The sequence below is a fragment of the Thunnus albacares genome, chromosome 4 (assembly GCF_914725855.1).
Source record: "Thunnus albacares chromosome 4, fThuAlb1.1, whole genome shotgun sequence".
In the NCBI taxonomy this organism is placed as follows: Eukaryota; Metazoa; Chordata; class Actinopteri; order Scombriformes; family Scombridae; genus Thunnus; species Thunnus albacares.
This window is the reverse complement of record NC_058109.1, coordinates 4,598,774-4,626,588: the sequence shown is the minus strand read 5'-3', so window position 1 is coordinate 4,626,588 and position 27,815 is coordinate 4,598,774. Positions and strand designations below refer to the sequence as shown.

General features: G+C 36.9%; 2 protein-coding genes across 2 annotated transcripts; both read left to right on the top strand.

The window, feature by feature from the left end:
- The first annotated feature begins 625 nt into the window (after positions 1-625).
- On the top strand, positions 626-27,815 carry LOC122980507. Its single transcript, XM_044348579.1, has 8 exons — positions 626-1,187; positions 2,861-3,169; positions 4,293-4,610; positions 4,922-5,236; positions 8,325-8,351; positions 8,537-8,632; positions 25,415-25,470; positions 27,543-27,815. The coding sequence occupies exons 1-8, from the start codon at positions 1,148-1,150 to the stop codon at positions 27,813-27,815; spliced, it is 1,434 nt and encodes a 477-aa protein (XP_044204514.1). The 5' UTR covers positions 626-1,147.
- Positions 18,010-25,072, top strand: LOC122980088 (polymeric immunoglobulin receptor-like). Its single transcript, XM_044347798.1, has 4 exons — positions 18,010-18,418; positions 20,084-20,392; positions 21,528-22,207; positions 24,709-25,072. The coding sequence occupies exons 1-3, from the start codon at positions 18,379-18,381 to the stop codon at positions 21,851-21,853; spliced, it is 675 nt and encodes a 224-aa protein (XP_044203733.1). The 5' UTR covers positions 18,010-18,378; the 3' UTR covers positions 21,854-22,207; positions 24,709-25,072.

Sequence of the window (27,815 nt, the reverse complement as noted above, 5' to 3'; positions counted from 1 at the left end):
TCTTCCCACTTTACCCTGAATAACAAACCGGGGCTCGGTGCTCCGGTTGGATCCACACGGAGAGCCGGGGCTAACGTTAGCTGAGAGGCTAGCGCAGTGTTAGCAGCAGCATGGGCGGAGGGAAGCACAGCCAGCTAGCCACCGCTAGAAGAAGCAGCGGGTCTGACGGGCAGCTGAGTGAAGTAGAGCCTGCGGAGGAAGCACCGGGACCGTCAGGGAGAAACAGTCCGTGGAGGGAAGCACAGTTATGCGGCGGCGGAGAAGGCGGCAAATCGGCCTCTCATAATCAGCAGAAAATGTTCATTTCGGCCGATGCTGATATTTCATTTTAGAGGTCATATCGGCCGATACCGATGACGTGCCGATAATATCGTGCATCCCTAGTCAGGACAGCACAGGGTGAAACAGAACAAGTATAACAAATGATCCAACAAGGATTTAACAGAAAAACAGGACTTTAAAAGAAACTGAACCAATGGGGAGATGGGTGGAGAACTCAGGAGAGGGGAATAAACAGACAGGGAGCCGATTGGCTGAGGAAACACAGGACGCAGGGCAGGGCTGACGAGGTTGACACAGGACAGGTGTGGAGGAGCACAGAACACACAAGGGAAACAGAGCAACACAAAACCCAAAACCCAGAAAATACAAACTCCCAACGTAACCTACACTAACCCATCCAAGAATACCCACCAACACAAACCCAAGTACACAACAAGCAAAACATATGACCAGAAGGACTCAACAGAAGTGCAAAACAAGGAACCCCAAAAAACAAAAAGACACAAGTCCAAAAAACACTAAAAGGCCAGACAGGATGTGACAAAGTTACTTTCTATCTGACACATCATGTTTGCATCAGAGGATTTCTTCTTTTCTTCTTTCTTTCTTTTTATCTTTCTCACCACTTATTTGGTGTTTACTGTCAACATCAAGTAGCAATAATCAGGGAGGAGTTGTGGTTAAGACTAAAAAAAAAAAGGGGAAGGATAGACAGAAAGGTGGGGTGTGATATTTTTAGGCAACATATATAAATTCATGAAACACAACACTTGAGACAAACCAACTGCAGAGTCAAGAAAAGAGGAAATAACCAACTAGAGTTCATACTTGAGGACGAAGGATCTCAGCATCGAAGGCCAACATAATGAAGAGCTTTCTTCTCCTCATCCTCTCACTAACGGCAGGTAAAAAGATTATTAATACCTGATTACAGATATTACAGACTAATGAATGTTATGTTTATATCCTGTTTATGCCATGTATGTGCATATGAACCCATTTTTATTTCATGTCAACCAGGACTGTTTGAAAATGAAAGAAATATTTGATGTGAATAATTCCATTCAAGATTTATGATGAATTATAAATATCACAAATATCACAAAATGCATTTTTGATGGTGTCCACTATATATTTTTTTAATATTTAAAAATGTTTAATACAACTGATGAGTGAAATCTGTAAAGTTTTTAGTGAAACTGACAGCAACATTAAGCTTTTAACAGCTTCATAATTAATAAACGGCAAAGGCGAAAACTGACAAAGAAAAACAAACATTTATGGTTCTCAAATTATATTTTACTCCACTTTCACTCAGGTCAAACTATGCCACTGACCTTTTTGATTTTATAAAGCTCAAGGGTGAACAGCTAGAATGTAAACAGTTTGCTAAATGATCATAAACAATAATTAACAAAAGCAACTATTCAATGAACTATTTATAGCCAATTTCCCCATTTAAAAGAGAAACATCCAAACTTTAATGGGCATAACTATTTACAAGAAAGGGTTAAAACTAATAGTGATGGTTCATTTTGCTTGTTAGGTCCAGGGCTATTGATTGACATATTGATATTTGATTGATGTGTGTGCAGAGTTTGTTTTCACATTCATCTGCTGAATGAGGAAAGTTTGTCTGAGCTCACCTTAAAACTCAGTTTAATGTGTTTACGTAAGAGCATGATTTCTGATTTCACAACTAGTTTTTAACTTCCACGAGTGTGATGTGGAAACTTGAAGACTGAGAATGAACTTTACAGTGAAGGAGGAAACATCTTGTGTCCAGCAGTTGACTTTTGAAATGAACAATATTTACATATTCAGAGATTCTGGATTTTTAATGAGAGAAAAGGAAAAGATGTAATTTTAAGGATTTTTAAAAAGTATTTTAATGTTTTGTGAAAAAAAGTATTTTTATGTCTTAAAACATGTCTGGAGGGGATTTTTCTTTTAAACAGTGGACGGGTCGCTGGGACTGGTAGGGTTAGAAAGACACCTGTTTTACTCTAAGTATTAATCATTTATAACACAGTAGTTAAAGAAGAGATAATGAGTGCATAAAACTCCTCTGGTGAACAGGCACTAACACAAACATTTTTGACATTTAAAAAAATGTAAAATAAAAATTCCTAATATTTGTCAAGGATGAAATACAAAGTCAAACTTATTTCAATTCTTATCTTGAATCATGAAGCCACTGGGATTTGAAAACCTGACGTTGGCGACTCCTGGTGGTAGAACCAAAAAATACACCGTGGCAGGCTGCAGAGTTGCTGTTACACTGAAAAATTAAAAATACAACAAGAAATGTATTTTATAAATTTATACTAAGATTTTATGAGTAGAGGCCTTTCAGAATCTCTACAGAAAATACCACAAAACACTATATGTGTGAATAAAATTACACATTCAACAAGATTAATTGAACAACTCTGTGATCTATTGATTAATCCAGAAAGTCTGTTTACCAGCATGATGAGACAGTGGATGTTTTGTTGATACGGTTCTTATTCAGACTGTTCTGGGATTGTTTCAGTGTCTGACATGATGGGAACTTTTCTCTTTGTCTGATCAACAGGCTGTGAGGCCTCGTCTGAAGTGAAGGGATGTGAAGGAGGATGGGTTGAACTCACCTGCAAATACCCAAGAGAAGATCAGGAATATCAAAACATAGAGGTTATTAATCCCAGAGGAAAAAACATGCGAAGCACTAAAAAGGATGTGTGGGAAGAGAACGACAGATTTTCCCTGTACCATGATACAAGAAATAAAAATCTCAGGATGGCCATTAAACAACTTGAACATGATGACTCTGGGGAGTACCAGTGTAAATTTTACCCAAGACCTCACTCATCCCCTGAAACCCAGAAACTGGAACTGAAAGTTGGTAAGAGATGCTGCATCTGTATCAAAGACAGAGTGAAGTTTAACAAAACATCACTAAGAAAACATGAAGAAAACTAACAAAAATGTAACAACACAACACACAGGCATCAGGCATTGAAAGACATTTCAGAAATGTATCTGTATTTTGGTTGCACGTTATAATTACAGTATATCTATCCCATTGGGGTGGAAATCTTTGGGAATCTCACAATTTGATTCTGATTCAAAACCAATTCTTGATTCAATAAATAGAAAGAGAGGGAATATTTTTGGTCTCTTCTGATGCTTCCTTCAACACACTGTGTGCCATTCACTGGTGTCCTGTGTCCACTGAACTTTAATATGAAACATAACTTTAAACTAAAAGGTCTTGATGAAGGTCACGTCTGACAAACAGAAAAAAGTAGAGAAAAGTGTGTGAAAGTTTGCAGCTTTTTGATTTAGAAAAGTGAACTGCATTCATTTGGAAGCATCTTAGTCTTCTTCAGTATAATAATAATGAAATGAAAGTATCATTTACTTACCAACATCACTGGTTTAATGTCTTTTGTAAAAACACAAGTTGGTCTGCATGTTTTGGAGTAAGGAGGGGAAAAAGCGAAACGCTCCGCTGTGTTGTTAATGTTCTGTCTTCAGTTTGCACAGCAGCCGACTTTCTTCACTTCTCCAGTTGGTTGAAGTTTTGTAAAGTGCTGCAGTGTGGTCAGTTTCATGGTGCGGTTGGGTGCTTTGCTAACATTAGTCTCTGGGTGATAGGATACAAAGTATTCAGAAAATAATTCACCTTTTCCTGAAGACTGAATAATTAAGTCAATACATTTAAAAAGCTTGGCTATTGTGAAGATGAACAACAAAGTAACTCTAGTATGAACATGTTTCACATTCAGTGAAGTCTGCTTCTCTTCCAACTTTCTACTGTACAGAGCTAACCAAGTTAGCAAAAATGGAAATCAATTTGCTCTGAAGCAAACATTACAGGACAGGAGAGGCAGATATAATGAATAGATAAATGCACATGATGCACCCTTTACTGTATATGAGCGTGATGATACATTTCCAACATGTGTTAGCAAAGTATTACAATGTTCAGTTTTGCATGTTTTACTTTTCTTTTTTCTTTGCAGTGAAAGATGGCTGCCAGACACCATTTACTCAAACTGCGTACAGAACAGCTAAAACCATCATCACATGTGATTACCCTAACGAATACAACTCCAGTGTCAAGTTTATCTGCAAAGACAACAATGAAATCTGTGAGGAGATTTTATCAACACAATCTTCTGTAAAGTCAAACGGGACATTCACTCTCACAGACACCAACAGCTTCAACATGTCCATCAGTAATGTGAGCTCACAGCATGCTGGTGTCTACTGGTGTGGAGTCAAATCAAATGAAGGAAATTACAGAGTTTCACGCAGAAAAATACAACTGGAGATTAAAAGTGAGTAAAACAGATTCAGCTCTCCTCTACTGGTTAGAGGCTTTTTCTGACTTTCATTTTCTGTTTATCAGTGAAACATGACTCAACACAGGTGACAGGTGATTTAAAAGATGTTAACACAAATTTATACACATTCAGATGTTGTATTGGCAGTTTGGCTGTCATTTGATATTTAGTAAAAAAAACAACTATCATAAAAAAAATGTAAATATTTAACATGAAGTGAAAGTTGAAATAAAGTGAAATAAAGAAAGTGAGATGCCAAAAATGCCAGTTTGAATTAGAATTTGTCTTTGTCTTTCTATTTACAGGTATTAAAAGCTTCAAGAGATCCCCAACCAGTGGACAAAATTTCACATACCAGTGTGTTTACCCACAAAGTGCTCCCATTAAGAAATTCATCTGTAAGGGAGAAGATCCGTCTATATGTCAACCTCTATGGAGCACCTCAAAGCGCAGGACGAACACTGGGAAGTTTTCAATGGAGGATGACAGAGACAGGAGAAAAATCACCATAACTGTGAGAAACGTAACAACAGACGACACCGGGACATACTGGTGTGGAGGAGTAAACACTGACATTAAACGCAGTAACCCATTCTTCAACAAACTGGAGATGACTGTAGGTGAGTGGACGTGTTATTTTATTACTATGAAGTTATTCAATTCACTTCGAATCTTGTCACATGCACAGAGAACAGTCAACTCCACTGTACAATGAAATTCTTATTTTGTGCTAACCTCTGACCACCATGGATAATAAACAGTAAATTGAGAATTAAATATAAAACTATGAAAATTATAAAAATTTAAACTTCAAACACAATATATAAAACCCTTACAATAAAAAAGAGACATGTAAACACAATTTGTAGTGGTTAAGTCTGATTGTACATTAATGTGCATTGTACTGTATGTGCAAATATCCCTGCATGTGTAAGAGGGTCCGTGCATGTGCAAGGTATGCAGAGAAGTAGTGACTGAAGACTTCAATTCAACTATAGCCAAAATCTGACTCTGGTTCAGATTGTAGGAGGCTAATTGATTGCTAGCATTTAAAGAAAGCCACAGTTTTGATTACTGTTTGATTTACAGTAAAGGGCAAGTTTTTTTTTGCACAATGTGTAAAATGTCTAGTTATTACAATACGCACAAGAATGTTATTCAAGAGTAACGGAGATGATACATGAGCTGTTTTGAGTCACAACACTCCCGTAAAGTGTGACATGTTTAGTTACACTTCATGTTCACCAGCTGCAGTTTACAGGACTGTCGTGACTCCAGAAGGCGAGTTCATTGATGGGCTAGCTGGTTCTGTCTTGTAGTGAATTTAACGGTCTCATCTACAACAAGGACAAACTGAAAATGACTCAACTGTGATCTTGATTTCTATTTGTTGATGAAGTATCATCTCTAGTTACAAGAGTTGAAGTGCTGGGAGTCAACTGAACAGTTCAGACATGCAACATTACAGTGATCAGCCACTCTGTAGCATTTGGCTTTCTATTCAAACCACAGTCAACTGTGATATCCTGACTGACAGAGTGAGAACACTTGCAGTCGTTGTTATTTGTACTCTTGATTTCATTTCCTGCACGTCCATTTCACCAGACTTCAGATGAGCATGCTGCAGTGACAGCAGGACTTGATCAGCAACATGTTCCATCAAAGCTCTTAACAACTGATCAGTTTCAAAGTTTCTATTCATTTTATCTACACATGAAGTGTCTTAATTTTAAAATGATAAGTTGCTCAATATTTATCCTTCACCTATATACACACTGGAGGTGTCATTGATCATGTAATTGTGATCTGTGGTGAAGAAATCCATTCCTAAAGCAGATTTTTAAGAGAAGAGGGACAAAATCCATTCTCCTCATGCTGTGTAATAATACAAATGTAAGTTCAGCTGAAGCTAATATGAGGCTACAAGCTGAACTGTTTCTTGGCTCTGAGCAGTTGCCAGGCAACCAGCAGATCTGGCACATAACCTCATTTAAAACAGGAAATCGTTTTTTTCATATTCTTTGGTTTCGTCTATGTGTTAATTAATGAACTTTAGCTCGTAAGCAGATTCTGTTACCTTTTAAGTAGAGCCAGGCTAGCTGTTCCCCCTTGTTTCCAGTCTTTATGTTAAGCTAAATCAAAGCTAACTGGCTGCTGGCTGTAACTTCATATTTAACAGACAGATCAATCAACAAATCTTTTCATTAAACTCTCCGGCAGAAAGTGAATAAGTGTACTTCCCAAGATGTCAAACTAATCCTTTAAAAGGCTTTTTTATTAACCTCATGCATTTCAGTAACAAGGAACAAGGAACCTACTCAACTCAACTTCCTGTCTACACTAGAAGTGGGGACTGTATATATTGACATTTGCTGCTTGTGATCACCTTGTGCCTACATTTTAACAAATATTTGACCTGTTTTATAAAATAACGTACAGCCTGAAGGACTGACAGAGCTGAGAGAGCACAAGAAATGTTATTTTACAACAGTCTGACAAACATCGAGCACTATTTTCATAGATGCACTAATTAAATCATTTCTCCCACACAGCTGCTCATGTTACTGTTACAACAGGTTGGTATTTGTGTTTTATTGTGTTTATAACAGTCGTTGGCTGAGTGTGGCAGTTCAAAATGTGTTAATATAATAATTTTTCCACCCACAACACAAAGTGGATACTCATTACTGTTAAACTTCACAGTCCAGTTTTCCATGGCATGGGCTTCTTATTGTGTAACAAGCTAATATTATCAATAAAATATATGTTATATTGCATAGTTGGGTGAAAAGATTGATTTATTTATTTTATTTTGATAAATCAGATTCCAGACCAAACAAAGTAATAAAACCATCCGATTTAGTGATTGTTTTTGAAGAATTCAAATAAGTTTTTCATCAGGAATTGTTGGGTCTCTGTAAATTAAAGAGTACGGTCTAGAGCTGCTCTATGTGAAGAGATAACTTTTGATATGATTTGGTGCTATATAAATAAAATTGAATTGAATCATAGAAACAGCTACAACAACATAAAGTAAGCTAGTTAACAGCAAACATAACTTTGCAACTTTGTTCCCAGCTTTGAGAAATGTATAGTGCTGTGTGAACCGATCAGGACTCTCTAATTGTATTTACTGTAGCCAGCAATAGCAACAGGAAGTTAAGAGTCAAAACAGGAAATGGAACAAACTGAAAAAGTAGGGGCCTCATTAAGTTAATGGCAAATATTTTGACATAGTAGGAAAGTACAGGTATCACTAATAACATTAACAATGGCTCTGCTCTATTCAAGTGTCCCCTTAAACCATGACAGTGTGACACTGAGCCAGCATGTGCAATACCAGGACCCTGAATCATTCATTTTATTATTTACACCTGTGGTTTTCCTGCTGTGTCATGTCAAAAAGCCATTTGTTCAACAAAGTTTTATTTCCACAAAGTCATCACCTTACTTTCTTTTTTTATGTATTCGTAGTTTTGTTTTATTTAATTCGATATTTTGTGTGTTTTTGTTTCTTTATCTAAAGGAAATTTTTAAAAAGTTTTAATATTTTGGCCGAGGTTAATATATTAATAGACCTTGGCAATGGAGAGGGAGCAGAAAATAAAAAGTTTTATTTGTCAAGCTTAGAAAAATTATATTTTTCCTTTTCTATCCTTGTTAATTTATCAATGCACACGTACAACCTGCATTTTTTTTTGCTTTCAGCAGCACCACCTGGATCTGTGAGTCATGGTGAGAAAGCACATTTGATATCTTCAAACTTAAATGTTACGTGTTTGAAAAACATTTTTATGATTTAATTTCTGTAAATTCCTGTTAAATTTCTTGACACAGACAGCTTTGAGTGATAATTCCATGTGTTCACTGTGTTTTAAATGATGCTGGACATTTTATGCATTGTGTGGTTTATCTTGCAGGTGACTTTCAGGTGGTAATGATGATCATCTTTCGACCTGTGCTGCTCCTGCTGCTGCTGCTGCTGCTTGTGATAATTGTGATCCTCGTCAACAAACGTAAGGGAGTTCATTACCAGACTGCAGAACATGAAACACACACATGCATACTGTACACACAAAACCACATTCATGTACTCCTCGATCCTGTGAAGATGTGATGTCTAAAAAAAAGCAGACAAACTGTAAGACGTCAGAAGTTAATAAACATGACTTTTATCATGTCTGTAAGTTGAAATTTTGTCGACATATTATCTTTGCTCATTTTGGGGGATGCACACTTAAATCCTATTCAGTGAAACCAAACTACATAGAAAGTTAGAGATAGATTCTAAGCTACATAGATAAGCAACTGTATAGATAACTTGATGAAAAATGCTGAAATTAATCCACCTCCATCATTCTGCTACTTTCTTCTTTTGTTCTCTTTCTTTTCTTGCTTTCTCTCTTTTTCTGTCAGGATTTTCATCTCCAAAAACACAGAGCAGCAACACAGCACATTAAAGAGGTTAGTATAAATGTGTCTGTGTGTGGTAGTACTTTATAATAGCTGGCTGTGCTTCCCTCCGGTCATGCTGTGACTAACGCTCCGTTAGCCTCTCAGCTAACGTTAGCCCTGGCTCTCTGTTTGAGCCCCGGTTTGCTATCCAGGTTAAAGTGGGAAGAAGCAGTGGGTCAGACGGGCAGCTGAGTGAAGTGGAACCTGCGGAGGAAGCGCCGGGACCGTCATGGAGAAACAGTCCGTCGAGGAACTGCTATGTGCGGCTGCACAGATAGGAAACATTTTGGCTGACAGGATGTACCACTCTGTTGGGGGGAAGAAAACTTCTTTTTGGTTTATAACGGCAGTTGACAACCAGCGTATTAGGTGCATTACAACGCTGAGCTCCTGAACTCCAGTCTTCCTAAATTCTTCCTTCATATATTGTCTTTCTTGATCATACTTAGTACAATCTATGCTTGCATGCATAATAGTCTCCTCAGCCAGCTGGAAAAAAATATGTACATATATCGGTATCGACAATCGGCCACAATGAGTTGGAAATATCGGCAAAAAATCCAATATCATGCATCCCTAATTATAACAGTGTATAAATGGCAGAAAATCACAAGAAGCATGTTACGTGTCCTTTAAAAAAAAAATCTGTGATATTTCGGGATTTGTTCGGATTTTCTGTTTCCACTCAGAAGAAAATGCAATTAAAAAACGCTGGATGGAAATTATTCGATTATCAATATATATGACTAAATAAGACATATAGCTGTAAAGTATTACAGACTTTTTTGTCAGTGAATAAATTCTACTGAGGGAGCACAGTGAGCCGTCCATCACACTGATGCTGTGTCCAACTACCAACCTGTTTGTAATTTCTTTCTATCTACAATGTAAAGTACACTTTGTATGGATAGTTCTTATTATTTGTTTGAATATCAACTACTCACTCAATTTTTTGTTCTTCCCTGGAAGGATAACGTCTATGAGGAGGTACAGGAGCGCCTCCAGGAGACAGGCTCAGGAAATGCATTGGAGACGATTTATGCCACTGCCATCTTTCCCACAAACCCCCCTGCCTCAATGTATTACTCCACCATCATCTTTCAAAGCAGCACTGACAAAGCTAATGGTGAGGTGCTGATCCCCAGACCCAGCTCTTCTGCCTGTGAATATTCTACTGTGAGGAACAGTCAAGGTCCAAACTCTACTGTCTATAAACCATCAAAGACTTCAGAGGATCCTCTCTTACTGACAGTCAACAAGACACAACAGCAATGAGGACGACCCAGGCAGGAATTTATTAAATTTGCAAAATATATGATCAAGATTTCAGGTCATTCATTTTTGATGGTTTGTGGTTGTTAACAATGAAGCCCAGCTCAGACTGTAGGAATTAACACCCCAAGATATTCAGTTTCTGGGCCCAGTCAACTTAAAACAGGATTCACTTCCACATTGTTTGAGTCACCAAAGTTTGGTGACAGGACTGATTTGTAGAGACTAGATGAGTCCTTATGCTCAACTGTGAGACAGTTTAAATCAACAATAGAGTCCAATTCAGACAGACCGTTTGGTATTGTTGTCTATTGTTGTTGTATATATTGTTGTATATAGTAGCCAATAAGTAACAAGGAACTGCAGTACAGAAGTGTCAAATATAATATATATGTCTGAGGTAATTCAGTTTGTCCACCAAAGAGCACTGACAACTAGAGCTGCAACAATTACTTGATTAATCAATTTGTTGATTGGAAGAAAATTAATCTGCAAATTTGATAATCGATTAATCATTTTAGTCATTATTCAAGCAAAAGTTCCAAATTTTTGGTTCCAGCTCCTCAATTGTGACAATTCACTGTTTTTCTTTGTCATACATGACAGTAAATTGAATATTTAACATTTTAGACAAAACAAGCAAATTGAAGACATCACTGTGGGCTCTGAGAAATTGTGAATGACATTTTCTCAAATTTGTTTACATTCCATTGACAAAATTATTAATCAATTAATCCAGAAAATAATCTGCAGATTAAGCGATAATGAAAATAGTTGTTAGTTGCAGCCCAGTGACAACTGTAAAATGTTCCACTTATTACAAAGCTTGTTAACAATGATTTACTCTTTATGATGTTTTTATGTTATGCGTTTATGTTTAAGAACAAATATTATATAATAAATCATTTTCACAGCTCTAAAATATTAGTATTAGCTTCAGAACTCCAGTTTTGTTTTGGCATCCTTTGTATTCCCGCTACACTGGTGCCATTTTTGACTAATTGTTTTCCAGCTCCATCGATTAGGAATAAAATACAAGAGCCTGTCCTAGCTCAGCTACAGGAGCCTGAAGTGTAGATTTGGGTTTGTGTTGAATAATAAATCAAAAGGTTGAAGGAGTAGCTGCTACCACTGACTCAACAATTACTTGTTTGTAGTTTATGTGTGTAGTTTAGTTGATTGATAATTTTTGCTCCAAATACCAAACAAAAATGTGTTAAAGCCAAATGAATCTGTTCTTCTATGGTACCACTTCTTTAAACAACTATGTGAAAGAAGTTCTTCATATTGATGAATCCACAAAGACTGATTATCCAGCTCTGCTGCTTTATGGAACTTCTCAGCCTCTTTTAGCTTGCTGTGTGTCTGCTGCTGTGCAGGTTTTTGTGCTGTTAAGATAACACCTTTATAAAGTCACAGGTACGAGTGTAAGACATTGTTCACTATTCACTACATGTGTTTGTAGTGTTGTTCAAATGTCTAGTAAGAATTATTAGAACCTATATTGTGGACTGAAAATATGCTGAAAAGTGGTGTATAATCACTAACTAACAGCTATCTACAACCATGCGCTGCAAAAACAGAGAATGAATGAATTAGTGTCTGAAATAGTTTTTTGACATCTGACACTAAATAATCTTTTACATAGAATCATTCAATAGTGAATTATTTCAGTCACAGTCCATGTCCCTGCAGTTTGTCTGACTTGTGTGATATTAAAAAGCACCAAACATTGCTGGTTGTTGTGACTCTTTATTTCTAAGCCACTGAAAAAACAATCCCACATTGCTGTTGAAGAGAAATGTTTATTTATCACATGTTGCTTGTGGTAGTAATTTTAAATAAGTCAGACTATGGCAGGCATTATATTATTGTTTGTCATTTTAAATTACTGTTACTGTTAATTACAGTTTAATTACACATCAATAGTAAACTGAATAATGTCATTAGAAAAATCTGTTGGGTTATTAGAACAATATTATAAATTATTAGAACACTAATAGAATAATAGAAATATGATAATTAAAGTAAAAGTTCTTAAAGTTTCTTACAATCGGTATTACAATCCGCTATCTAGTGAAAACTTTTCAAAACCAAAGCAAAAGCCTCATCCTGTCAGATTAATGTGTCACTTTAATATTATTTAAAACATTTTGAGACATGTTGCTTATAGCTCATGTTTCCTCCTTTCCTGTAAGAGGTGTTTGTTGTGTTTCTCTTTGCCTTGGCAAGTAAACTAGCAGATTTTAAAAGATAATTTAAAGCTGTTGCTGTGACGTTTTATCAAACCAATCTTTCAGATAAGCAGCAGGTCTGCCACAAACTGCACTGAGACGTTCAACTGTTGCTTCCACGTAAAGACGTATTCTGCACATTTACACGTCTCTATTTTTTAATGTTGGGCTCTACTGGAATATCTTTGCATGAATTACAGTACAAAAAACTATTTAACTCATACTGATGCTTTATGTAGTCCCTCAATTCAGTCTGTCTGAAACAGGCCGATTTATCTCCTGTCTCTTTAAGACCCCCTCCTGTTGAGTCCACTCTGTTCTGATTGGCCAACTCTTGAAAGCTTTGGGCTTCAGCTCGGTCTTTACTCAAAATGTCAACTTCTCAAATACATCTGAAATATGAGCGTGGACAACGCAAACAACACATGTAAAAACCTTAGCAACAACCTTAGCAACCAAAGCCGTTTATGGGCATGCGTGATGAGCCGACATCAGCTCATCGGCAAGGTAGAAAAGAAAATGCAAATGAAGCGTTCAGAGCAGGTTGAAGCCCTGACTTTTGACTTGCAGGCAGCATTTCTACAGAGGTTCAGAAAATAACGTTTTATTCCTCTTAATCACCGGCTTTCCTGCTACCATCGCTCGCTCTCCTCATCCACTCTCTAGCTCATTTGACCACTGCTTCTCTCTCTCTCTTGTCTTTTTTAAAATGCGTTGGGAAGCCGTCAGCAAAGCCTAACTTTTACTTTTAACCTTATCGAACAAAGAGAAACGTCCTCCCCTCTTCCTAGTAATGTTTTGTCTTCCCTCATGGCAGGGTTGTACAGCGTTACGGGTTGCGTTTCTCCAAAAGTTGATTCTGGTTCAACTTTCTTGCTGCGGCCCCCCCACCCCCACAGCCTAAACACACAACTCGTCAGCCTGCCAGCTGGTTACCTGAGGCTGGTGATGCGTGCACATTGAAATCATGACGGGAAAAAGAAAAGGAAAAAGTCATCTTCTCTCAATGAAAAACGTAGTCTCCTTGAAGCTTATGACAAGCTGCCAAAAACGAGCCAACAAGATGCAGCAGCGAAGCAACAAGCGTTTGAAACAGCTGTTCTGTATTTTGAAACAGTCAATAAAATTAGCGAAGCCGCTCGTTTCATTACTTTATATGCATGTAATAAATATACAAATGTCAATTAGATGGTAATCTGCAAGAGAAATTAGGAAAAAGAAAACAAATGTTATGTAATCTTTGATTCAGACTTGAATTTTTCAAAACATTTCACCAAAATCACCAAATCAGCTATCACTCAAATCAGGAACATTGCAAAGATGAGATCTTTTCTTTCTTTCAGTGGTGCTGAAATACTCATTCATGCTTTTGTCTCTAGTTATTTAGATTACTGCAGCTCCTTATTTGCTGGACCGCACCACGGACCGCCTACAGCTTGTACAGAATACTGCAGCAGGGTTCTTACAAGGGCTCGAAAATATGATCACATTTCCCCTGTTCTCGCCTCATTGCACTGGTTACCTGTGGTTTTTAGAATTGATTTTAAAATTTTACTGCTTGTTTTTAAATCTCTGAAGGGCCTAGCCCCATCTTATATCACTGACCTTCTCATCCCTTAAAGCCCAGCTCGTTCTCTAAGATCTGTGGACCAGCTGTTGCTCTCAGTCCCGAGGTTCATGTCTGTGAAGCACTTTGTAAACTTGTTTTATTGTTATGTTTTATTATAATTTATTATTATTATTATTATTATTATAATCATCTGCTTATAATGATCAATTTGATTCGGACGGCTCTGATCACTATAAGCGGATATAATTATATCCTCTGGAAGTGTGAGCCACCTTCAACTCTTCTACAACCCCCTGGGGAGGCTTCTGTCTTACAGACCATATCCTGTCCCCCTGATATTTGTTCCCTTGCTTGCCTGTACATAATAATGATATATTTAATTATCTTTGTTCAGCCTTTACCTTGTGTCTTTTTTGTAAATCATGTATAGCAAAATGTAAATGGTTATTTTTGTTTGTTTGTTTGTGGTATGTCAGTCTGGTTTCAGAGCACCTCATATTAAAGAGTCAGTTGTTGATTTTGAGAATTGTTTTGGTTCTTCAGGACTTCAGTGCTGCTGTTGACACAATCAACCATCATCTACACTCTAAGTAAAGGCATTAGGCAACATCAGTGTCAGGCTTGTACGCTAAAATAGAACATCAAAGTAAAAACGAGCTCAGTTTAACATCTCTTGCAGCTTTCGATAGAAGTAATATTATAAATAGGTGTGAATATCACATTTATGGCTTCTGTCATCTCGTTCCATCTTAAAGTACGGAGTGAAATTAGCAAATGTCTGTACAAATTGTGCAATTTTCTATCATTATCTTTCTCTTGGCCATGCACTTGTCTTGTTGATGATGATGTTGTATTCCGGTGGAACAAACAGCTCATGCTTCCTGTCGAAACCACAGCTGTTTTATCACACTGAGTTCACTGGTATTTTGTCAGTGGAATCGATGCCTTTTTTTTTTTTTAGCCATTTCCTTCCTTATACACAGAGTAACGCAGGTCAACAACATGACAGGCTGTAAACTTTTAAAGATTCTTGTTTTGTGTTGATGGAAACAGAGAGAGATGATGGAAATAGAGGACAGCAGGATGCAGAGCGACTGTATTTCCTGCTTCTAACTCTGACACTTTCAGCACCTGTGTTGTATGCAGTGAAGGTGGCTAAACTACTGATAAAAAACACAAGTCTTACAGGGAAAGACTCCCCACCCTTCTGAGTCGATGCATCAGTTTGAAGTGCAGACTCTGCCGGCTCTGTGAATTACATTCATATACCAAACCAGAAAAAAATGAATCATCTTCCCTTTTTCTTGCTACTATTACTTGGGCAACTCAACTAATTATTGACCCTTGTTTGTATCCTCTTCAGTGACATTATCCTAAAGAAATGTTAAATATTAATTCATTTCAGTCAAGTCAGCAAGGTTTAGTTTAGTTAACCATGTAGATCTAGTTCAGTTAGGGGCCCCTTACAGATTTTTAAAGCTTATCTGAAATCCAAGTGAAGAATGCAGCATCAAATCCTGCTTCTCCTCATACAGCAGCAGTGGTCCTCTTGCCTTCTGCTCACTGGAGTTTGAGTTTGACCAAAAAGAAAACAACCAGAACAATAAAGCATAACTGCAGTTAATATCCAGTTCTGTTGTATGCAGATTAAACGAAAGGTTTGGCACTTATAAGGACCTATAATTCTCCTTTCTAACTGAAATGTATGAGATATATCAGTATAATAATACAGGAGCTGTGGTGGTGTGAATAAAATAAAAATTATTAACATTAAACAAACATAAATCTTGTGCTGGAAAAAATCTTATTTCAGGACTTGTGTTTCATGAAGCAAAGTATCCCTGATCAAAGCAAACGTGTACCTTAGTTAGCTAACTCCAAATAATATATCAACTTTTACTGTTAATTCTTTTAGCTTTTAGCTTGTTGTCTCCTCCATTTTCTTCCCTCTGCTCCTCCTCTGCAGGTGGTTGGTCATTTAGGAAATTACAATATCTTCATGTTTTAGTGGTGGAAGAAGTACTCAGATCCTTTACTTCAGGAAAAGTACCAATACAGCAATGTTAAAATACTCCAATACAAGTAAAAGTCCTGTATCGAAAACTACTACAGTAAAAGTACATGTATACGTACAAGTACAAGTACAAGTATTATCAGCTTGATGCAGTTAAAGTATTGCAGTAGAAGTAGTGGTTTGGTCCCTCTGACTGATATATTATGATCTGGTTGGCGAAGTCGGCCATGCTGGGGCTCCTCTCCACCTCGGGCGCAGCCAGCAGGGCGGCAACAGCCATCATCACAAGCTCATTATGACTGTACTTCTTGATACGATGTGTGATATATATTTCACAAGAGAAAACAAGACTTTAAAGTGGCTTTAACTGATATTTTCTGTTTTAACAATGTATGAGCTGTCAGTGTGTAATGTGTTGGTTGTGGCTCGTAGTGATGAACCTACAGAGAATTATCAGCGACTCTGCAGCTTCTCTCGGCTTTACGGCGCTTCATATCAAGTTTCAGCTCATTGTTTATCTGTCCGGCTGCAACTTTACTGTTTTGGTTCACTCTCAGCGCTCTCATAGCATCGTTTTCAGCCGCTGCAGGCAGCTGTTTTCAGAGAAAAAGCTCTAAGAAGCCACTGTACACTACCTGCTCAGCACCAAACAGCAAACAGACACAGCAGCTAAAGAGCCAGATATTTCCCTCAGGAGTTGGTAGAGAGCAAAAACAGCTAAAAGAGAGTGAATATTGGACTTTCATTCACCAGGTGGACAGAAAAAGGACTCTGAATGACTAACTAGCTGCCCATACCAACTTAAAAAGTGGTATGTCAGAGTTGTGTTCACTACTTGTTTCTGCTGAAAACAAGAGGACAAAAAAATCAATTAATGCAGGTTCAAAGAATTTATAGTAATAGTTTGAGTTTGAGTCTCATGTCCATTAAATATGACGCTACAGCCAAGAGACAGTTAGCTTAGTTTAGCACAAATACTATACATCAGCCTACACAATAAAATTTTGTAGGCCGATGTATCATGTCCACACTTACAAAAAAGCCTTCTGGGGCCATACCCTAAGTCCAACAGGAAGTCAACCATTTTGAATTTACCTTGCAATTTTTAGGCAGTTTTTGCCATTTGCAGGCGTTGTATTTTAACAAACTCCTCCTAAAGATCAACCAACTTCAAATTTTGTCAGTGTCATCTTAAGACCTTTGTGATGAAAAGTTATCAAAATTTTTCACAGAATGCTCTTGTCATAATGTACTGGTAAATTTGCATGTTTCACCATGAAACAGAAAGGTGTGGTAACTCCACTGGACTTTGTCCAGTCTGCCCCAAATTTCACTGGAGTCCAGGCCAGAACACATCTACAAGTCAATATTCATTCGTAGTCACAGCGCCTCCTACTGACAACAGGCATGTACATGGAATGTACATGGTGTGGTCTACACATGACATACAGCAACATGACGTATAATTAGTGGATGTTCTCTAGCACCACATAGTGAACACAGGAAGTGATATTTAACACCTAGGTGTTACATCCGATATTCATGACAATGCAAATGCATCTGAGACAATGTCGACTTAATATACTGCTGCATTAATGACCCACTTGTGTAGCCCAGCCTAGTGGCAACAAGAAGCAAGCCTTACGTTACAAACTTCCTTTGATTTACATGAAATTTAAGGTGTGTGGTCTAAATTTGACATACAGCAACAAAATGTACATTTAATGCGTGTTTTCTAGCACTACATATTGGACACAGGATGTGATAAAGGTGGTAAAGGTATTGCTGCATCATGTTGCTCTGCAATAACAACTACTACAACAAATACACAATTTCTGATGTAGATATACTTTATTTTATTATTTGCCGTGTCTCTCCTCCTCATACTGTAAGTTACTTTCTATCTGACACATCATGTTTGCATCAGAGGTTTCCTATGAATCTAGTGTATTTTTCTTTGTCTTTCTTTCTGACCACTTATTTGGTGTTTACTGTCAACATCAAGTAGCAATGAATAATCAGGGAGGAGTTGTGGTTGAGACAAAAAAAAGTAGGAAGGATAGACAGAAAGGCGGGGCGTGATATTTTTAGATAACATCTAAAAATTCATGAAACACAACACTTGAGACAAACCAACTGTAGCAACAAGACAAGAGGAAATAACCAACTAGAGTTCATACTTGAGGACGAAGGATCTCAGCATCGAAGGCCAACATAATGAAGAGCGTTCTTCTCCTCATCCTCTCACTAATGGCAGGTAAAAGGATTACTAATACCCGATTACAGATATTACAGACTGATGAATGTTATGTTTATATCCTGTTTATACCATGTATGTGCATATGAACGCATTTTTATTTCATGTCAACCAGGACTGTTTGAAAATGAAAGAAATATTTGATGTGAATAATTCCATTCAAGATTTATGATGAATTATAAATATCACAAAATACATTTTTGATGGTGTCCGCTATATATTTTATTTTAATTTGAAACAGTTTAATACAACTGATGAGTGAAATCTGTAAAGTTTTTAGTGAAACTGACAGCAACATTAAGCTTTTAACAGCTTCATAATTAATAAACGACAAAGGCGAAAACTGACAAAGAAAAACAAACATTTATGGTTCTCAAATTATATTTTACTCCACTTTTACTCAGGTCAAACTGTGCCACTGACCTTTTTGATTTTATAGAGGTCAAGGGTGAACAGCTAGAATGTAAACAGTTTGCTAAATGATCATAAAGAATAATTAACAAAAGCAACTATTCAATGAGAAACATCCAAACTTTGATGGACATGTTTGAATGGGCATAACTATTTACAAGAAAGGGTTAAAACTAATTGTAATGGCTCATTTTGCTTGTTAGGTCCAGGGCTATTGATTGACATATTGATATTTGATTGATGTGTGTGCAGAGTTTGTTTTCACGTTCATCTGCATCACATTCATTTTCTGAGCTCACCTTAAAACTCAGTTTAATGTGTTTACGTAAGAGCATGATTTGTGATTTCACAACTAGTTTGTAACTTCCACAAGTGTGATGTGGAAACTTGAAGCCCTCAGTGCACAAACACTGAGAATGAACTTTACAGTGAAGGAGGAAACATCTTGTGTCCAGCTGTTAAACTTCTGAAATGAACAATATTTACATATTCAGAGATTCTGGATTTTTAATGAGAGAAAAGGAGTAGATGCAATTAAAAAAAACCATTAAAAAGTAATTTAACGTTTTGTGGAAAAAGTATTTTTATGTCTTAAAACATGTCTGGAGGAGATTCTTGTTTGTTTTTAGTGGACGGGTCGCTGGGACTGGTAGGGTTAGAAAGACACCTGTTTTACTCTCAGTATTAATCATTTATAACACAGTAGTTAAAGAAAAGATAATGAGTGCATAAAACTCCTCTGGTGAACAGGCACTAACACATACATTTTTGAGAATTTAAAAAAATGTAAAATAAAAATTCCTAATATTTGTCAAGGATGAAATACAAAGTCAAACTTATTTCAATTCTTATCTTGAATCATGAAGCCACTGGGATTTGAAAACCTGACTTTGGCGACTCCTGGTGGTAGAACCAAAAAATACACCGTGGTAGGCTGCAGAGTTGCTGTTACACTGTAAAATTACAAATACAACAAAAAATGTATTTTATAACTTTATACTAACTTAGATTTTATGAGTAGAGGCCTTTCAGAATCTCTACAGAAATTACCACAAAACACTATATGTGTGAATAAAATTACACATTCAACAAGATTAATTGAACAACTCTGTGATCTATTGATTAATCCAGAAAGTCTGTTTACCAGCATGATGAGACAGTGGATGTTTTGTTGATACGGTTCTTATTCAGACTGTTCTGGGATTGTTTCAGTGTCTGACATGATGGGAACTTTTCTCTTTGTCTGATCAACAGGCTGTGAGGCCTCGTCTGAAGTGAAGGGATGTGAAGGAGGATGGGTTGAACTCACCTGCAAATACCCAAGAGCAGATCAGGAATATCAAAAGATAGAGGGTATTAAACCCAGAGGAACACGCATAAAAAGCACTAAAAAGGATGTGTGGGAAAAGGACGACAGATTTTCCCTGTACCATGATACAAGAAATAAAAATCTCAGGATGGCCATTAAACAACTTAAAAGTGAGGACTTTGGGAAGTACAAATGTAAATTTTACCAAAGACCTCACTCATCTCCTGAAACCCAGAAACTGGAACTGAAAGTTGGTAAGAGATGCTGCATCTGTATCAAAGACAGAGTGAAGTTTAACAAAACATCACTAAGAAAACATGAAGAAAACTAACAAAAATGTAACAACACAACACACAGGCATCAGGCATTGAAAGACATTTCAGAAATGTATCTGTATTTTGGTTGCACGTTATAATTACAGTATATCTATCCCATTGGGATGGAAATCTTTGGGAATCTCACAATTTGATTCTGATCCTTTGTGTCACGATTCAATTCAGAATTGATTATTGATTCAAAGCCAATTCTTGATTCAATAAATAGAAAGAGAGGGAATATTTTTAGCTCTTCTGACGCTTCCTTCAACACATTGTGTGTCATTCACTGGTGTCCTGTGTCCACTGAACTTTAATATGAAACATAACTGACATTTAAAGGTCATGTCTGACAAACATAAAAGAGTATAAAAAAGTGTGTGCTTTTGATTTAGAAAAGTGAACTGCATTAATTTGGAAGCATCTTAGTCTTCTTCAGTATAATAATGATGAAATGAAAGTGTCATTTACTTACCAACATCACTGGTTTAATGTCTTTTGTAAAAACACAAGTTGGTCTGTGTGTTTTGGAGTAAGGAGGGGAAAAAGCGAAACGCTCCACTGTGTTGTTAACGTTCTGTCTTCAGTTTGCACAGCAGCCGACTTTCTTCACTTCTCCAGTTGGTTGAAGTTTTGTAAAGTGCTGCAGTGTGGTCAGTTTCATGGTGCGGTTGGGTGCTTTGCTAACATTAGTCTCTGGGTGATAGGGTACAAAGTATAAGTAAATAATTCATCTTTGTCCTGAGGACTGAATTATTAAGTCAATACATTTAAAAAGCTTGTCTATTTTGAAGATGAGCAACAAAGTAACTCTAGTATGAACATGTTTCACATTCAGTGAGGTCTGCTTCTCTTCCAACTTTCTACTGTACAGAGCTAAACAAGTTAGCAAAAACTGAAATCAATTTGCTATGAAGCAAACATTAAAGGACAGGAGAGGCAGATATAATGAAAAGATAAATGCACATGATGCACCCTTTACTGTATATGAGCATGATGATACATTTCCAACATGTGTTAGCAAAGTATTACAATGTTCAGTTTTGCATGTTTTACTTTTCTTTTTTCTTTGCAGTGAAAAATGGCTGCCAGACACCATTTAATCAAACTGCGTATGAAACAGCTAAAACCACCATCACATGTGATTTCCCTAAAAAATACAACTCCAGTGTCAAGTTTATCTGCAAAGACAACAATGAAATCTGTGAGGAGATTTTATCAACACAATCATCTGTAAAGTCAAACGGGACTTTCACTCTCACAGACACCAACAGCTTCAACATGTCCATCAGTAATGTGAGCTCACAGCATGCTGGTGTCTACTGGTGTGGAGTCAAATCAAATGAAGGAAGTTACAGAGCTTCACTCAGAAAAATACAACTGGAGATTAAAAGTGAGTAACACAGATTCAGCTGTCCTCTACTGGTTAGAGGCTTTTTTCTGACTTTCATTTTCAGTTTATCAGTGAAACATGACTCAACACAACAGGTGATTTAAAAGATGTTAACACAAATTTATACACATTCAGATGTTGTATTGGCAGTCTGGCTGACATTTGATATTTAGTAAAAGGCAACTATCATAAAAAAACAAACACTGGGAAGTTTTCAGTGGAGGATGACAGAGAGAGGAGAAATATCACCATAACTGTGAGAAACGTAACAACAGACGACACCGGGACATACTGGTGTGGAGTAGAAAACACTGACAATAGACACAGTAAAACATTCTTCAACAAACTGGAGATGACTGTAGGTGAGTGGACGTGTTATTTTATTACTACGAAATTATTCAATTCACTTCAAATCTTGTCACAGGCACAGAGAACAGTCAACTCTGCTGTACAATGAAATTCTTATTTTGCGCTCACCTATGACCACCATGGATAATAAACAGTAAATTGAGAATAAAATTATGAAAATTATAAAAATTCAAACTTTAAGCACAATATATAAAACCTTTACAAGATAAAATTACAAAAGTAGATACAATAAAAAAAGAGACATGTAAACACAATTTGTAGTGGTTAAGTCTGATTGTACATTAATGTGCATTGTACTGTATGTGCAAATATCCCTGCATGTGTAAGAGGGTCCGTGCATGTGCAAGGTATGCAGAGAAGTAGTGACTGAAGACTTCAATTCAACTATAGCCAAAATCTGACCCTGGTACAGATTGTAGGAGGCTAAATGATTGTTAGCATTAAAAGAAAGACACAGTCTTAATTACTGTTTGATTTACAGTAAAGGGCGAGTTTGTTTTTGCACGATACATAAAATGTCTAGTTATTACAATATGTACAAGAATGTTATTTTTAGTCAAAGAGTAACGTAGATGATACATGAGCTGTTTTGAGTCATGACAGTCCCGTAAACTGTGACATGATTAGTTACACTTCATGTTCACCAGCTGCAGTTTACAGGACTGTCGTGACTCCAGAAGGCGAGTTCAGACATGCAACATTACAGCCATTTGCTTTGTGTGATCAGCCACTCTGTAGCGTTTGGCTTTCTATTCAAACCACAGTCAACTGTGATATCCTGACTGACAGAGTGAGAACACTTGCAGTCGTTGTTATTTATACTCTTGATTTCATTTCCTGCACGTCCCTTTCACCAGATTTCAGATGAGCATGCTGCAGTGACAGCAGGACTCGATCAGCAACATGTTCCATCAAAGCTCTTAACAACTGATCAGTTTCAAAGTTTCTGTTCATTTTATCTACACATGAAGTGTCTTAATTTTAAAATTATAAGTTGCTCAATATTTATCCTTCACCTATATACACACTGGAGGTGTCATTGATCATGTAATTGTGATCTGTGGTGAAGAAATCCATTCCTAAAGCAGATTTTTAAGAGAAGAGGGACAAAATCCATTCTCCTCATGCTGTGTAATAATACAAATGTAAGTTCAGCTGAAGCTAATATGAGGCTACAAGCTGAACTGTTTCTTGGCTCTAAGCAGTCGTCAGGCAACCAGCAGACCTGGCTCATAACCTCATTTAAAACAGGAAATTGTTTTTTACATTCTTTGGTTTTTGTCTATTTGTTAATTAATGAACTTTAGAGGAGCTGAAAGAGCACAAGAAATGTTAATTTACAATATTCTGAAAAACATCGAGCACTATTTTCATAGATACACCAATTAGATCATTTGTCCCACACAGCTGCTCATGTTACTGTTACAACAGGTTGGTATTTGTGTTTTATTGTGTTTATAACAGACGTTACCTGAGTGTGGCAGTTCAAAATGGCATGGGCTTCTTATTGTGTAACAAGCTAATATTATCAATAAAATATATGTTATATTGCATAGTTGGGTGAAAAGATTGATTGATTTATTTATTTTATTTTGATGAATCAGATTCCAGACCAAACAAAGTAATAAAACCATCTGGTTTAGTGATCGTTTGTGAAGAATTCAAATAAGTTTTTCATCAGGAATTGTTGGGTCTCTGTAAATTAAAGAGTACGGTCTAGAGCTGCTCTATGTGAAGAGATAACTTTTGTTATGATTTGGTGCTATATAAATAAAGTTGAATTAAATCATAGAAACAGCTACAACAACCTAAAGTAAGCTAGTTAACAGCAAACTTAACTTGCAACTTTGTTCCCAGCTTTGAGAAATGTATAGTGCTGTGTGAACCGATCAGGACTCTCTAATTGTATTTACTGTAGCCAGCAATAGCAACAGGAAGTTAAGAGTCAAAACAGGAAATGGAACAAACTGAAAAAATAGGGGCCGCATTAAGTTCGTGGCAGATATTTTGACATAGTAGGAAAGTACAGGTGTCACTAATAACATTAACAATGGCTCTGCTCTATTCAAGTGTCCCTGTAAACCATGACAGTGTGACACTGAGCCAGCATGTGCAATACCAGGACCCTGAATCATTCATTTTATTATTTACACCTGTGGTTTTCCTGCTGTGTCATGTCAAAAAGCCATTTGTTCAACAAAGTTTTTTTCCACAAATTCACTCATCTTACTTTCTTTCTTTCATGTATTCATTGTTTTGTTGTTTAGTTAATTAAAAAACATTTAATTAGATATTTCGTGTGTTTTTGGCCGAGGTTGATATATTAATAAATGTTGGCAAAGGGGAGGAAACGAGAAAAAAAAGATTAAAAAATACTGAATAAATAAACAGTTTTATCTGTCAGGCTTAGAACAATTGTATTTTTCCTTTTCTATCCTTGTTAAATTATAAATGCACACGTACAACCTGTATGCATTTTTTTTTTTGCTTTCAGCAGCACCACCTGGATCTGTGAATCATGTTGAGAAAGCACATTTGATATCTTCAAACTTAAATGTTACGTGTTTGAACATTTTTTTGATGATTTAATTTCTGTAAATTCCTGTTAAATTTCTTGACACAGACAGCTTTGAGTGATAATTCCATGTGTTCACTGTGTTTTAAATGATGCTGGACATTTTATGTGTTGTGTGGTTTATTTTGCAGGAGACTTTCAGGTAATAATGATCATCTGTGGAGCTGTGCTGCTGCTGCTGCTGCTGCTTGTGATAATTGTGATTCTCGTCAACAAACGTAAGGGAGTTCATTACCGGACTGCAGAACATGAAACACACACATGCACACTGTACACACAAAACCACATTCATGTACTCCTCTATCCTGTGAAGATGTGATGTCTAAAAAAACCAAAGCAGACAAACTCTAAGACGTCAGAAGTTAATAGACATGACTTTTATCATGTCTGTAAGTTGAAATTTTGTCAACCTATTATCATAACTCATTTTGGGGGATGCACAATTAAATCCTATTCAGTGAAATCAAACTACATAGATAATTAGAGATAGATTCTAAGCTACATAGATAAGCAACTGTATAGATAACAACTTGATGAAAAGTGCTGAAATTAATCCACTTCCATCCTTCTGCTCATTTCCTTTTTTCTTCTCTTTCTTTTCTTACTTTCTCTCTTTTTCTGTCAGGATTTTCATGTTCAAAACCCACAAGGAATGGAGCAGCAGCACAGCACATCAAAGAGGTTAGTATAAATGTGTCTGTGTGTGGTAGTACTTTATAGGTGGTATTCATATTGTCAGAAAAACAAGAGCAATACATAAATGATGCCAGACTTTTAAGTATTTCCGTTGTAAATATAAGAGAGATCTCCCAGGACTCTTGTTTCATAGAGATAAACTGTCAGTTGGCCACAACGATGCAGTGTTATGTTTTCACTGCAGTGCAATGACAGACTCTCTTTAGCTACATGTGGCAGATTTGTTATGAATATTCCACTTACAGTGTTCTGATTCAGTTAGTGTATTACCACCTCTGACAGCCAACAAACCAACAAATCTCTTACCTGTTATCTGGAGAGCCTCTGACATGAGACTGAAGCACACATTTTAACCAAATTTCCAGAAAATTCAACAGTACAGAAAAATTTGTTTTAGTGTGCATTTCTATCCACTGCTGTTATCAGAATATTAGGAGTTGGGTCAACAAGATAAACTGTTGGTGGCACTAATTCTCCAGTTGGTGCCATTAAACCGTTGCAGAAGAAGAGAACACGATGAGATGACGTAATTAAAAGAGCAGCAGTCAAACCCCAAACAGTGAAAGACGACGTAGAAAACATGATGGAAACAGGACATTTCTGTTTGTCAGAGTTTACGCTAGACTTTTCTTTGACAGCCAATATGGCCGTTAATATTCGAGAAACATTTTTATACTATGGAGCTCCGGGCTGATCCTTTTTCTTTACTGTGTCAATGCTGGATGTAACGTTACCTGAGAGAAAACAGTCAGATTTTTCAGAGTCGTGTTAACTGCTGTCGAGCCAAAGCGCAGGGCTGCTGCTGGAGTGTGCAGCTTTTGAATCTTGTGCCACACTTAGTCACATGACCAAACTCAGTGAGTTTATCAGTGTCTATACAGCAGAGGCAAAACCAAACTTTTGTATAAGTTTATATTTAAGATGTCTTGGCAACATATCTTGTTATTAATTCATTTATTAGGCAATTGGCATATTTCCCACCAGATATTTTGGCCGTTGATATTTTCATCTGCCGGACAACTACACGTGATACCAGCAAAAAGCCGACATGCTGGTTAACGTAAACCCTGTTTCATGTATTAATTTGAGGAACGTTACAGTCTCCTCATCAAAGTTTTTGTCTCTTCAGTGGAAGCTTGAGTGACATTTAATTTGCATGTCTCATGTACATCATCATTTATTCACTACGTCTGTTTACATGGCACTTTGTCGCATTTTGCTTTTATTGTAAATCAATTTTTTAAAGACATATCCTGCACATTTCCAGGTTTATATTTTTATTCTGTGGCTCTATTGGAATATCTTTAAATGATTTCCAGTTAAAAACTCCTTATCTATCTTGTATTGGCCCTTTATGCAGCCCCTCAGTTCAGCCTCTGTCTGAAACAGGTTGTTTTAGCTCCTGTCTCTTTCAAGCCTCCTGATGAGCCCTCAAGCTGCCCCTCAGCAGACTACAGAGGCTACATAAACAAACAGTAGAAGTAGGATTTCGCTTCTTTTTCCCCATTCTTTACTCAAAATATCAATGTCTCAAATACAACCATTCATATTCGAGCCTGAATCTGATCTGAAATATGAGAGTGGACAACGTGAACAATCCATGAACAACCTTAGCAACAAAGACTACAGAACAGATGGCTGTTTGTGGAAATGACGTCAATTTGATGGGGAAGTAGAGGTAACTCTGCAAAAGAGGTGTTCAGCCTGCTCTGAACACTTTGACCATGTTTAACATAGACAGCCAGCATTATAACAGTATATAAATAAATGGCAGAAAATCACTAGAAACATGTTTTTCTTAAAAAAAAAAAGGGATTTGTTTGAATTTTCTGTTTCTGTGGATGGAAATGCACTTGGTGTTTAGTCTTCCATTATCAATATGCATGACTAAATAAGACATATAGCTGTAAAGTATAACAGAGTTTTTGTCAGTGAGTAAATTCTACTGAGGGAGCGCAATGAGTCGTCCATCACACTGACACCATGTCCATCTACCAAATACTTATTGTTTGTTTGAATATCAACTACTCACTCAATTTTTTGTTCTTCCCTGGAAGGATAACGTCTATGAGGAGGTACAGGAGCTCCCCCAGGAGACAGGCTCAGGAAATGCAGTAGAGATGATTTCTGCCACTGCCAACTTTCCCACAAACCCCCCTGCCTCAATGCATTACTCCACCATCATCTCTCAAAGCAGCACTGACAAAGCTAATGGTGAAGCGCTGATCCACAGACCCAGCTCCTCTGCCTGTGAATATTCTACTGTGAGGAACAGCCAAAGTCCAATCTACTCTACTGTCTATAAACCATCAAAGACACAACAGCAATGA

Excerpts from the sequence above, each read along its gene's own strand:
- LOC122980507 (XM_044348579.1), top strand. The coding sequence starts at position 1,148 with ATGAAGAGCTTTCTTCTCCTCATCCTCTCACTAACGGCAG. Across the intron at positions 3,170-4,292 it reads GAAACTGGAACTGAAAGTTG|TGAAAGATGGCTGCCAGACA; the intron begins GTAAGAGATGCT and ends TTTTCTTTGCAG. Across the intron at positions 25,471-27,542 it reads CAGCACAGCACATCAAAGAG|GATAACGTCTATGAGGAGGT; the intron begins GTTAGTATAAAT and ends CTTCCCTGGAAG.
- LOC122980088 (XM_044347798.1), top strand. The coding sequence starts at position 18,379 with ATGAAGAGCGTTCTTCTCCTCATCCTCTCACTAATGGCAG. Across the intron at positions 18,419-20,083 it reads CATCCTCTCACTAATGGCAG|GCTGTGAGGCCTCGTCTGAA; the intron begins GTAAAAGGATTA and ends TCTGATCAACAG. Across the intron at positions 20,393-21,527 it reads GAAACTGGAACTGAAAGTTG|TGAAAAATGGCTGCCAGACA; the intron begins GTAAGAGATGCT and ends TTTTCTTTGCAG.